At 40.0% G+C, this 13,371-nt stretch overlaps 1 protein-coding gene across 2 annotated transcripts; it reads left to right on the plus strand.

Moving 5' to 3' along the window:
• The first annotated feature begins 90 nt into the window (after positions 1-90).
• slc5a6b (solute carrier family 5 member 6) lies at positions 91-11,027 on the plus strand. Of its 2 annotated transcripts, none has more exons than XM_078289614.1 (17): positions 91-355; positions 1,149-1,240; positions 1,430-1,896; positions 1,999-2,064; positions 2,171-2,222; positions 2,308-2,375; positions 2,926-3,080; positions 4,331-4,471; positions 6,042-6,171; positions 7,172-7,260; positions 7,815-7,927; positions 8,113-8,183; positions 8,610-8,696; positions 8,785-8,966; positions 9,052-9,158; positions 9,254-9,375; positions 9,906-11,027. In XM_078289614.1, the coding sequence occupies exons 3-17, from the start codon at positions 1,549-1,551 to the stop codon at positions 10,050-10,052; spliced, it is 1,878 nt and encodes a 625-aa protein (XP_078145740.1). In that variant the 5' UTR covers positions 91-355; positions 1,149-1,240; positions 1,430-1,548; the 3' UTR covers positions 10,053-11,027. The 2 variants fall into 2 exon arrangements, with proteins under 2 accessions (XP_078145740.1, XP_071752021.1); XM_071895920.2 differs by having other exon boundaries at positions 9,055-9,158.
• Positions 11,028-13,371: the final 2,344 nt, after the last annotated feature.

The raw sequence follows: 13,371 nt of genomic DNA on the forward strand, positions 1-13,371 counted from the left end.
CCGCTATCGTGAATTTATTTTAATTTTGGCGGCTGCTGCAACGTCATTCGTGACGCTAAAGCTTCAACCCCGGAAGCAAAATCAAAACAACGCTGATCACATGGAGCCAGCGACCAAGCTTAGCCAACTGGTATTGGCTACATCGTGTATGGATCTGGACACAACAGGCGATGAGAAAATAGATAAAAGTTGATCGGATAGAAAAAGCATTCATATTATTGTCTGACGTTATTGTTTTCTTGTCGTCAGGATCACCAAACTAGTTTTTTTTAACGTGGCGCTCTTGAACGCGACCCAGTCAGCATGGTGCCAGTGACAGCCCCACTCACCTCGCTGACATGAGCGGTTAGTAAAGGTGAGGCTTCCTTATGAGTTTCCTCGCTCAGATCTTACTCACTACTCTAATCAGACCTCTTTCGGGCATGTTACATTGTTTTGTCCAAGTTTATTTTTTGTTAAAGGTAATGTGTTTTTTCCTTAATGAAGTAAGTAAGCTGTGTTGTCTAAGATTTGAGGTCACAGAGTGCACAGTAACATTTCCTACGCAGCTCACATTTGACTAACAGCATTAATACTGTGTGTTATACTGCTGTGCAACCGAACGAAAAATCACTGTAATATTCCTATAATATTCTCATAGTGACTTATAGTGTGGCTATGGTACTCAACAGTTAGTTTAAAGTGACCTTGCTGTACTTCATAGTATTTTGTCTCCTGCGGTGTCCCCAGGGGAATGTGGTATTTGCATAGTATCCTAAACGTATTATAGGATTAACAGATATTTTCCATACAGAGCAATAACGGCACAATAAGCGAATTTGAGAAAAGTGACTTCAAAACTTCCTGTCACTCAGAAACTATTGCTGGCAGCATTTATGGGTCTTATGGTTTTGAAATCTAAATCCAATCACGGCCTTTGACCTTAAAAACACACAGAAAGTAGTTGCTGTTTGTCTTTGCAGGGCAGCATGCACAAAGGCAGCAGGTGGCAGATTATATTGGAGAGCCTCCCTCTGTGCTTTTCCAAACCAGTTATTATTTTTGGATCACCACAAGCAGGGTAAAGTTGACAGAGGGGTTGTGTGACCTCGGTCTCTTATTCCAAAGATTGGAGCTTAATGTCTCATGCAATAATGTTTTTTCTGCAGCAAACCTTCAGGTTCAGATGACGGTAACGCAGTGATCTGATCTTTCTGGGAAGGAATGGACTCTGTAATAGCTGCTCAACTGGATGATGAGGGTATGTAGGGTGTGCAGGTTTGTTTTTGATACCGGTTGGTTGCAGTGATTTAGTTGTGATTGTGTTATAAAAAAGGCTAGATGTAGACTTATATAGCAGGCTGCAGCTTTTGGTGTGTGTGTGACGTATATGTCCGCAAAACATGCTCTCTCACGCACAGATATTTAATCAGTGTTTTCCTTGTTCAAGGCTGCATGGATCTCCTGACGGATGGGTGTGGACAAAGACACTTCTGATTCCTCTAAGCTGTGTAACTGGAGGAGAACTCGACTTTCTCCAACCGCAGCCAGCACTTGGAGACTATCAAGATGGACCCATCTGTCCAGAAGCACTTCACTGTTGTCGACTATGTAATATTTGCCATCCTGTTGGCCGCCTCCATGAGCATAGGGGTGTACTACGCGGTTTCGGGTGGCCGTCAGCGCACGACGCAGGAGTTCCTGATGGCGGACAGGAGCATGCGCTGTCTTCCTGTTTCCCTGTCGCTCATCGCCTCATTCCAGTCGGCTGTGGCCATCATAGGAGTTCCGGCAGAAATCTACACCCACGGTACTCAGTACTGGTTCATTGGCTGTGCCTATATTCTGGGCCTCCTCATTCCAGCCCGTGTTTTCATTCCAGTGTTGTACAGACTGCATCTCTCCAGTGCTTACCAGGTACGCCTGTGCTGATTTTTTGTGGCTGTCACTGCTTTGAATGAATGAGAAAGTATTTGGCTTCTGCATCTCCTTCAGATTTCACGTTGATGTGTTTCACAGTATCTTGAGCTGCGCTTCAGCAAAGCAGTGCGCATCTGTGGAACTCTGACCTTCATCTTTCAGATGGTGGGTGCTACACTAGACATAATAAAGCATTCAAATATAGTAAATACATCTATTATTTATTACCTTCATGTTTCTAGAAAGACTGATTTGTTTTATTGTGCCACAGGTTATCTATATGGGAATCTGTGTGTACACTCCTGCCTTTGCACTCAATGCAGGTATTCAAATTTCATATTTTGCATAGGCTCAGTAAATTTGAGTAGACAAGGTTTTGTTCAGTGTGTTTCTCTGTTTTCTATTTAGTTACAGGATTTAAATTATGGGCAGCAGTCTTGGCCACTGGACTAGTGTGCACATTGTATACAACTATGGTAAGTTATTTGGAATTATTTTCATAGTTCATACACTACATTTTTATTTAGTTATTTGAAAACTGAAACTATCATCATCACCACACACTCTGCCTCATCCAGACTGCAGTCACATCCATTCTCCCACTGCTTTAACTTCTCATCAGTCTCTTGGTATCAGATGTGTTTTTTTAGCATCCTATCACTCCCAACTCACATCAGTCTTCAGGGCCTTAGGGTGACTTCACCCTACTGCATGCAAGTCAAACTATTCTGCAAAAATGCAGCACTCATGATCCCATGGAATTACATTTCCAGATGGAAAGCTCTAACTTAATGGGAAATCGATCTGATAGATGTTAAATCTTCAAGGAGTTTTGAAAAATCTTGCAAAATGATTGATAGCACAAAATCTAAATGAGCTGTGGTACTTTTTACAGCATAGTGGCTACCTTTAGTCCTGGGTTATTACAGATATAGATTTTAGTAATGATTTTTACTTTACTTTATTTTCTGGAAGCCCTTCTGTTCTGTCAGATTCATCCCTGTGTGTTTTGTGTGTTGTGGACAGGGTGGGCTGAAGGCCGTTATCTGGACGGACGTCTTCCAGACTGTGGTGATGTTCACGGGACAGCTGGCTGTCATAGTGGTGGGAATACAGCAGACCGGAGGAGTGTCTGAGGTCTGGAGCAAAGTCTGGGAAGGGAGCCGCATCTCCGGCCTTGAGTGAGTCCAGAGTCCGTGTGTGGAAGACAAACATTAGGGCAAACATAATCATGTTTCACAATAGTAAAAAGTTAAACTGTGTATTTTGTATCAAATCACTGGAAATTCCTCTCATATATATACTCTCTATATTAGTACTGTGTGAAGTATTACATCGTATTGAATCACATCGTATCGAATCACACTGTAGCATGACCTATAGTATTGGTATTTTATCATGAGTTCCTCACCAACATCCAGACATTATTTTCTGCCATTTTGAGAGAGGTTTTTGTGGCACCCTGTTGCTTTTACAGTGAATCAATGCAGGACTGGACACTAAACCTCCCTTTAGACCTGCCATACTCTACGCCAGTGATTCTCAACCATGAGCCGTCGAGGCCCAAGAGTCTGCAGGTTTTTATTCCGATCAAACACTACAGCAGCCGACGTCACTGACTAACACACCTGCAACCAGAGAGAGGGAACTAATCAGCGAAACCAGCTGCTGTAGTGTTTAGCTGTAATGAAATCCTGCAGACTCTTGGGTGCCATGCTCCTCGAATGATAGATAGAATAGATATTATAAGATAAGATAGATAAGATATACTTTAATTGTCGCCTTAGGGACATTTGTCTTGGACTCTGTGCTGTAGTTCCACAGTGTGCAACATAGCGAAACAAACATAAAAAAAAAAAAAGATTGAATAGTGAGTGATGTATGTAGAGTGATACAGTATGTGTAATCCAAGTTGTCAGTATTTCTTTACACCAACGTTTTGACAAATTCCTGTACATCTATCAAGGTCCCCACGGGTCCTTGAAATCCTTGAAAGTTTGTGAATTTGAGAAAAAAAAATCCAAATCAAATTCAAAAACTTTTTGAAAATAGACATAAATAGACATGGGTCATTGAAAGTGCTTGAATTTAGAGAAGTTGTTGAGAAGTGTTTACACATTCAAGCCTCTCTCTTTTTAATTGTTGTCTGTGAGCTTCTGTAAAGCCTGCTAGTTCTCATTATAAAAATTCTCAGTGTTATAACAGTAATTAACCTTGATCCGTGTCTCAAACTATGCCATGTTGGGTCCTTGAATTTGAGGGAATTGGGCCTGGAAAGTCCTTGAAAAGTCCTTTGATGTTTAAGAAGGTGTGGGAACCCTGATCTATTTAACTTAGTAATTAAAGTGATTCTAATTCTGCTTCTGATAGATTGTATGTCTGTTCTAGGTCTGTTGTTCTAAAGTGTTAAAGTTTAGTCTTTGTCTCTCAGCCTAAACCCAGATCCTACAGAGAGACACACCTTCTGGACCCTGGGGGTGGGCGGAGTCTTCCTCATGCTGTCTCTGTACGGAGTGAACCAGGCCCAGGTGCAGCGATACCTCAGCGCCCGCTCAGAGAAAGACGCCGTCAGGTACTGCAAGATGCCCGCTAAACTGCAGGAGGTTCTCAGATTGTGTATAAAGCTTTCCAGAAGGGGTGAACGGGGTAAAATGAACCACTTTTTGCATTTTGTGCTGCTACGGCAAAATGTGTATTTATTTCAAACAGTAATTGCTGTGTATCGTAAAATTATGGTTTTTGGAACATTGAAACAGTTTCTGTAGCTAATATAGTTTTAGAAGTGTGACGCATAAAAAAAAAAAGGTGGTCTTTTGGCTCAACTTATCCCACAGTGGGGGTACGTTGAGCATAAGGTAAGGTAAGCATGAGAGCGTAAGTGATAGTTTCTCTTAGTTTAAAAAGGATAACAGCACAAGTTGGTTTAACACAACTGTCAACACAGTGTGTGTGTGTGTGTGTGTGCGTGTGTGTAGGTGTGTGTGTGTGTAGTGGTCAGATCAACTTTCCCTCAAACACTTCCTTCACTGCTCTTTTTAGATCATCCAATGAGGCTGAACCTCTGTTTTGCATCTGTAGTTTAGTGGCATAATGATATCTGCTCTGTAATATTAGAAACTACCACTTGAGCATATATATGTGTTTAAAACTACATTTTAAAACAATATAGCTGGTCCCGTGGCTGAACTTGCCCCAAATCTAGTGGCACATTTTACCCCACAGCCACCATTTTGACTAAACTGCTTCACACAGCCACTGAGGACTACAGTTATGCTAAGTTTATGATCTCATATTGTATCTTATGAAGCCTTAAAATAATATAAAGCTTCAAAGCTGCAAATCTTTTCCATATTATTACCAGTCAGTAAAGTCTTGCAGCTATATTACTATTCTTGTCTTTATGCCTTCCTATGAGCACAATGTAAACTTTGCTTTTAGATAAGCACAATATAAATATGTCAGAAGACTTGAGGAAGGGATTGATATATAATGCATGCTGCTCTTACAGTAGATCCGCAACATTTTCATATGAACGAATGTTTGTTTTGCAACTCTATTGCCAGTTGATATTACACAATAGTGATTCAACGTACTGGCAGTTCATAAAAGCTTTTATATTTGCTCTTCAAAACACCTGGCGGTCATTTCACAAAACAGGATGAGCAAGTCAGACAGATAACTTTAAAACGTGATATCAAGTGTCTTCTGAAATTTTGTTTATTATTGTCAGTTACCAACATGCACGGCTGAGTCATCTTCCTAAACCTGATATTCAAATTTCATTTTACAGATTCAAATCAGTATCATACAGTATGTAACACATTCCTGATTTGTGAAATAACCGCCTGCTCTCTGGTAGCTCTTTCCAGGGAAAAATCGAATTGATGAGTGTGTTTTTTTCCTGGAAGCAGCAACAGCGGTTTGTTTGGAATAAATACTGTAGAAGAAGAACTGGTAAAATCCAAGGAGAAAGACGTCACAGTACTGGACACACAGTTTGATTGACAGGTGATCTCTGGGATGTGCAGTGCAGAAACACCACAGCAATGAGCGCTGAGCACCAAAGATGGAGACCACATATAAGAGGAACTTGCGGATTACCACTTTAACTGCTGTTTCTTTTTCTGTCTCTCTCGCCGCAGGTCTTGCTACATGGCGTTTCCCTCGCTGCAGTTGGCTCTGGCGCTCAGCTGTGTGATGGGACTGGTCATGTTTGCGCGGTACTGTGGCGAGGACCACTCCGACAAGCTGGGCACCTCTTCAGGAGACGCGGTTAGTGGGGATGCTTCTTCCCGTTTCAGTGTCAAAAACCACTGAATAGTATAGATAAGAATGGCGTGATGTTTTCATTTGCCCCGCTCTATTTCTACGGGCAAAACAAAAAAATCAACACTTTCTGTGGCAGCTTTTTCTGTGCTCTTAAAATGTATGTGAAATGTAGTATATGGTGTAAATAATTTGTTGTTACCTTTTCACAGAACTGCATTATCATTAAAATGTTTATTTGAAGTCACAAAATGCTAACAAGCCAGCAAACTTCCGTAAAAACTTCTGTTCAAGAGAGGAGTCATGTTAGCATTTTGAGACTTTAAGAAAAAACATTTAAATGGTCATGCTGTTGTTTGACAACCGTGAAAAGGTAACGACAAATTATTTACACCATATACAGTAGATTTCATGTTAATTATTAGAACACAGAATATGTTGATTTATTCTTTTGCTCATAGAAATTGAATGGGGTTTCGCACTTGTACCGCACTTTGCAGGACGTGGCCTTTTTGCCATTCTTATCTATGTTTCATGTGCTGGGAATCAGGGATATGGTTTTTCTTTTTTCAGGGATTTCTTCTGTTTTTCCTATGTGTACGGGAGATTACTGGTTTCCTACTAATTTTTCCTGCTTTCCTGATCCTTAAGGATTAGTGTGAAGTATTAGACTCATGTTTATGCAGAGCTATGTAAAGACTCCTGACTCTCCACAGACCCACAGTAGAACTAAGATGCTGTTATGTCATCATGTTCAGTTACCATAGTGACAGCACGAGTAGATGCACACTTATATATAGTATGTATTTATTTATTTATATTATAGTATGTCCTTCCAGCATGTACTGTATGTACTGTATACTGCTGACTTTGGACTGGATGCTTGGTTTTCACATTGTCAAAGAGTTGTATTTTTGTTTAATTTTTCCATGGCTATTAAAAATGTTGCAACAACAGAAGTTAAAGTTGAAGCAAAGTGTGTATGTATTGTCCGTGTTTTCCACAGATGGTGTTGTACTTTGTGATGGATATGCTGCAAGGTCTTCCTGGACTGCCTGGACTTTTTGTTGCTTGTTTATTCAGTGCAGCTCTCAGGTATGGGACTTTCCTCAGTGTTAATCTGAAAGAATTACGTGAAGTTTTGTATTGAACCTAACACTAATACTTGGCTCACAATGTGCGTTCATGTGCTGGTGGGAAAGTCCGACATCCAGCGTTGCATTCATGTTACTTTGTCGGAAAATCAAACCCGGAAGACGTACAATAAACAAACACTGACATCCTGCAGCTTAACAAGTTAATAATATGTGTGTGTTTTCTTACTGTTGAGTTACACAAAATTGATTTTATCGGCTTGTTAAGAAGGTTAAAGGTCACCATTGCATCATAACTCAGAAACTCGGGTGGCAAAATTTTCGCTGAGTTTCCAACTTAATCATCCGACTTTGAAGTTGAAATTCATGTGAAATTTCCAACTAGCGGAAATTTGCTTTTCCGATATATCCGATAGCACATAAATGCACGAATACACTGTAAATACACAGCGTATAGTAACAATGCTGCCTTCTATGGCACAGAGCGGCTAATTCTGTTTAGGCAGGTTTAAGTGTCTCTAGTATTTAAAGGATGGCATTGCTTTTGCTCTGCAGCACCATCTCTTCTGCCTTTAACTCTTTGGCCACGGTGACGATGGAAGACCTCATCAAACCGCACTTCCCCGCCATGACAGAAGCGAGAGCAACGCTGCTATCCAAAGCCTTAGGTTAGCTCTTTGAAGGCTTTACTCTTTATATTTGTCTTGCAATTATTATCCAAAACAGTTATGCCCTGTCTGTGCAGATATTACAATTAACTGATATCTGCATGACATTGTGTGGGATACATCATATGGAGTAGCAAAATGATGAATACATTATCTAAAGTTCAAGCTTCTCTCTCCTCATTTAGCGATGTCCTATGGGCTGCTGTGCCTGGCCATGGCATATGTAACTCACTTGATGGGTGATTCAGTTTTACAGGTAAGCACACAGGATATATGATCAAATAATAACCAATATTTCTCACCACATTTGCATTGACTCTTGACATCTAGAGCTGAACAATTAATGAATGAATGTCAGCAATTTCCAAATTGCAGAGGCTGCAATTAATTTCTTAAGAGAAAGGCGTCCAAACTGGATTTCTGAACAAGGTGTTTCAGTACAATACAACTACAATATCGGTGAAAACCTTTCATCATACTCAAACTCAAAACTTTTTGCAAAATCACTTTTCTTTAAACAATTCTAAAGAAAAGAAAAAAAAAGAAAAAAAAATGATGTCAAGAAAGACTAATGACATGAATTTCAGTTTAAATCACAATTGCAGTATTCTGTGAAATAATCACAATTAGATGCTTTTTGTCGACATCGTTCAGCCCTACTCTTGATATGTTTGACCTCCAGGTGGCTTTGAAAATCTTTGGAATGGTTGGCGGTCCTCTTCTCGGCCTGTTTTGCCTTGGGATGTTCTTCCCGTGGGCCAACTCCACTGTAAGTTGAAGGCTTGTGTTTAATTGGTTGGCTAATGGGATCTGTCCTCCTGAAAGCTTTTGTTTTCCTGTTTTTGTTTTTTTTCCAGGGTGCGCTGGCAGGCCTCGGGGCGGGCCTGGCCATGGCTTTCTGGGTCGGCATCGGGAGCATCGTGACTCGAAGCTCCGGCTCCAGATCCCTGCCTCCGGACTGCAGAGCCATGCTGCTGTCGGCGAACGCAACTGCTGCCGTTCAGACTGCGCTCAGCACCGCTGTGCCTGCCGCTCTGAGGTGAGACACGCAGCGCTGCAGCTCATCATTCATCTTTGAACTGCGGTCGTTTAAGAGATATAAATCATCTCTGTTTGTTCTTTAGCAGGCCCACGGGGCTGCGAAGATTTTATTCGTTGTCCTACATGTGGTACAGCGGTCTCAACTGCTTCACAGTCGTGCTGATCGGCCTGATAATTAGTTTCCTCACAGGTAGGGGCTGAGTTCTGAGCAGATGAATAGACAATCCAATACTTTTTACAGTAGATTTGAATGTAACTTTATGCATTTATGAATTTTTTTTTGAGGCCCAATGAAAGAAGAGGATGTGACACCAGGAACCGTCTATCCCTTGTTGGGGAATCTGCTGTTTTTTCTACCTGAACACCTCAAACAGAAGCTGTGCTGTGTGACTCCGCTGGGGCAGAGAGTGAGTAAAACCACCCAAGAGATTCTTTCTAAACTGAGATATCCGCAGAAAGAAATGTGACACCTCCTCTGACAAAATGATCATTAAAAATAAAACCCATGATTGAATTTTAATGAAGTAGTCAGTTGTCTTGAGATCTCTTCTTACAAAATAGTAACATTAATTTAGAGGATGCAGTCAGTTTTTGTGTTTTTTTTAATGCTGAGCAATGTCATCAGGTAACTTTTTTTCCCAAAATGGATAAGTAGAGTTTTGGAACGAAACCATAAAATTAGTAGCAGCTGTCCACTATTGCAACAAACCGAGATCATACTCAACTGTGTTTTAATTAGTAAGTCCCATGTCAAGACTACTCAATATCTGAGGTAATTAATTCGTAGCCTGTTTTCTGCCTCTTCCCTGTTTTTAAGAGAGTTCACAAAGATCTGAAGTATTCAAGTCCTAGTTATGAATAGTTGCTGACATCAGTCAATTTGTCTACCTGTTCTTTTGCCTCTGTATTTATTAATTTGTTTGTTTGTTTATTACAGCCATCAACACAACAAAGGCAGCCTTCACAACACAAGCAAATCAATGGACTGTCCGTCCCAGAAGAGGACGGACCTTCACAGGAAGAGAGGGAGAGATTTCTTCCTAACTCTCACTCAGCTTTGGTGGAGCATGAAACAACTGTGTGATGTCATATTATCTGATGTCACACAATACTAAGCACTTGGACTAAAGAAAGATGAACATTTTTGGTTAATGTTTTTTTTTTTTTGTGTTGTCTTGCCTTTGTGATGATGACGTAATTTTGCATTTGCACTGTCACATGAAACATGCTGCAACAAGACCAAAGCTAAACAACTTATGTTTTCTGAAGTCAAAGGTCTATCGAGTTCATATTATTTTCCACGGCAGAGAGATTTTATTTTGCCGCCGACTGACATCTGCCATGCCCTTAAGACAAGCCACAGCTGAGCCTTGCGAGTCTATTACTGTATTGCTGATAGTCAGAGATTATCAGTGATGAGCGGTAGAACATGTTTGTTTTTATATATTCATATTTGTCAACTTTAGATGCATGACCACTCTGTACACAGTAAAGATGCTTAAAGGTCCAGTGCAATGAGAATTGCATTTCTCAGTTTCATGGTATAATTTAACAAAGGACCTGGTGTACCCAAATTATTATAGCTGTCAGCAGCGTGGAAATTTGACTAACACCCTAACACCCTAACACTAACACCCAACAGAATCAAACAATTTAGAATTCCACTTCCTGGAGCAAATGATGTCACCTACAGTTCACCCAGGTTTTAATGAATGCTCTGATTGGTCGACAGTATGCATACTTAATCAGGGGGCCCATAGTCTGTCAGACAGCCAGCCGTTACTTGCCAGACTAACCACAATCTCTGTGCCTCCATTGAAATTCCAACACTGGATATTTGTTCTCCAAAGATAGAAATATTGGCACAATCTTAGAGAAAGTTCGACTCTCACTCAGTTCTAAATGCTTTCTACCATCTAACCATCAAAAACTGAAAAAAAATGATGCTCCTTGTGTTAGAAATCAACATCAAACTTCTCCTGACTGAGTTGAAATCATTGCACTGGATCTTTAAGATTCAGTCAGGTACTTGCTAGCAGGACACTGCTGTATACACATATAAAGAATACATTGTTGTTGTTCGATGTGTTATTGTTGAACACACAGTCTACATGAGAGAGAATCAAGACGTTTTATACTCCCTATATACTTGATACTGTATACTAAGTGTTCAGCACTACTGCGGCTGTGTGTCATTTCCCCTGTGAGACGGTGCCTCGCTTTTTAAGAATGTATCCGAGTGAATTGTGTGTTCATGTCCAATGCCGTTCTATTTTCTAACAAGGATTAAAGAATGATTTTGTAGTAACTCATTTTGCATCGTTTCATCCTCTTATCCTTTTAGTTTTCTGCAGCTGGTAAAAATTGGTAGCCTATATGGTAAATGTCACATCCAAAGGGAGAGCCCCATATTTATAAGATATTTATTTATTTTTATGTGAGTGTTTACTATTGTGGTGTTTACCACTACCTCCTACTTAACACCTAAGGCTAGAAGACTGGGCAGTATTACAAAATCCATCCTATTAGTTGTCATTATAATTAGGGTTCAACGGATATGGTTTTACTGATACTGATATTTTTAGACTTAGAAGAAGTTGCCAATAGCCAGTATTTTGTACCAATATTCAATATCTTTAAATTTGACCATTTTATGCCAAAAATCTACAAGTATTTCAGTGTTTCCCCCAGAATTATACTCTTGTCAGGATGGAAAAGCCTTCATGGGACCATCATGGGACACTAAAACTCTCCACACCTATTCAATGGTATGGGGAAACTTTGGATACATCAGCCCTTTAAATGAAGAATGTATTTATATAACACATTATTGAACGATGAATGAATAAAATGTGCAGAAAATAAAATAGCAATTCACTGCAGGTTTTACAGACTGTTTTTATGTAACTTTTGTCAGGGAGAAACCTGACGAGATGCCGATATCTGATATTTAATAAAAGGCCAATATCGGCAGACAGATATGTATCGGTCTGACCCCAGTTGTAATTCTCTTTTATGATGTTTATATTAACCTGCCTGTGTGAATACAAAGCTAGATCAGTAACAGAATGATAGAATATTTAAATGAACAATGGCAGAATAATGGACTAGTGTTGTGGATCCCAGTTTATTGATACATACAGCATGTTTCAGGTTTTGAATATAGAAATAAATTCTTGTTTATTTGTAGATATCCAAATGGACTGATCCCTCACAGGCTCCTTTGTACCTCTAATAATTACGATAACAGAGAACAGTCTTACATGTTTCATACGCTTCGAAACAAATTTAATACCATATAATTAATAATATTACTGTGTTGTGCTGCCATTGTCGCCTACGTTATGTGTATATGAAATGTCAACTGGGGTCCTACTAAACCAAGAGGACAGTGCTCCACCCATACTGTACCCAGACAGTAATACCAGACAGTTATACCCATATTCTACCCATTTATAGTAACATAAACAAACAAAAGACTCTCTTAGTTATAGTATATCTAGGTAATGACTTATTGACTACTTTATAGACATACAGACTGCCTACACTTCATTCTGACGCCATATTCTGCAGCTGGGCAGGTTTTGCTTCACACTGTGTTCCTGCACAAGTCTGGGAAAGTATGGAAAATGAATTGGATAACTTCTCTGCTGGTACAGTTTCTGAATTTCAACCCAGCAGGATCAGCTGTCCCATTGGGGGCCATGTTATACTGTATGTCTACATGTAAGGGGGTACAGTTGTGATCAGTGTTGGGAATGAGCGTGGAGAGGGATCTGGCCCTGAGAAGCCAGATATTCACTGATGAGCTGACAAAAACAGAAGGGAAGGAGCGCTGCATCTGCTCCTTAATGTAGAATGGACAGGAGCTGTTTTAATGTAAGAAACAGCTGAGTCAGAACAGGCCAATGCATGGGAAGTTTTTGTAAATATACATTCAAATCAGTAGTTCCCTGCAAAAAATGAAAATGCCTTTATTTCACATGGCAGTCAACGCTTTGGTGCAGTGTTTTTAATATATCCTTGCCATGTGAAATAAAGGCATTTTAAGTATGAGCAATGAGACTGAGTGCCTTAGACATTAATACGACTTAATGACCCTAATGACATTCTTGCTCTTACACACCCATCCATTCATCCAAGCAAGGTTTCCACATATAGGCGTTCACCCAAACGGCACATGTTGGCAGCTTTGTCAGATCCTGTGTATTCTTATTTATCAGGTTTTAAAGTTTTAAGTTTGGGACTTGTGCAAAAAGTCTGGAAAAGTATAAGAAGTCCCAGCACACTCGAGGGCAGGTGTATGGTGTTTCATGGAGTCGCACACCCACTACCGTTTCACATTGCCATATTTGATCTGGTGAAGAATAATTTTCTGCTGTAAAGTGATATAGATTACAGTC

Source organism: Centroberyx gerrardi, chromosome 17 (genome assembly GCF_048128805.1).
Source record: "Centroberyx gerrardi isolate f3 chromosome 17, fCenGer3.hap1.cur.20231027, whole genome shotgun sequence".
Lineage (NCBI taxonomy): Eukaryota > Metazoa > Chordata > Actinopteri > Beryciformes > Berycidae > Centroberyx > Centroberyx gerrardi.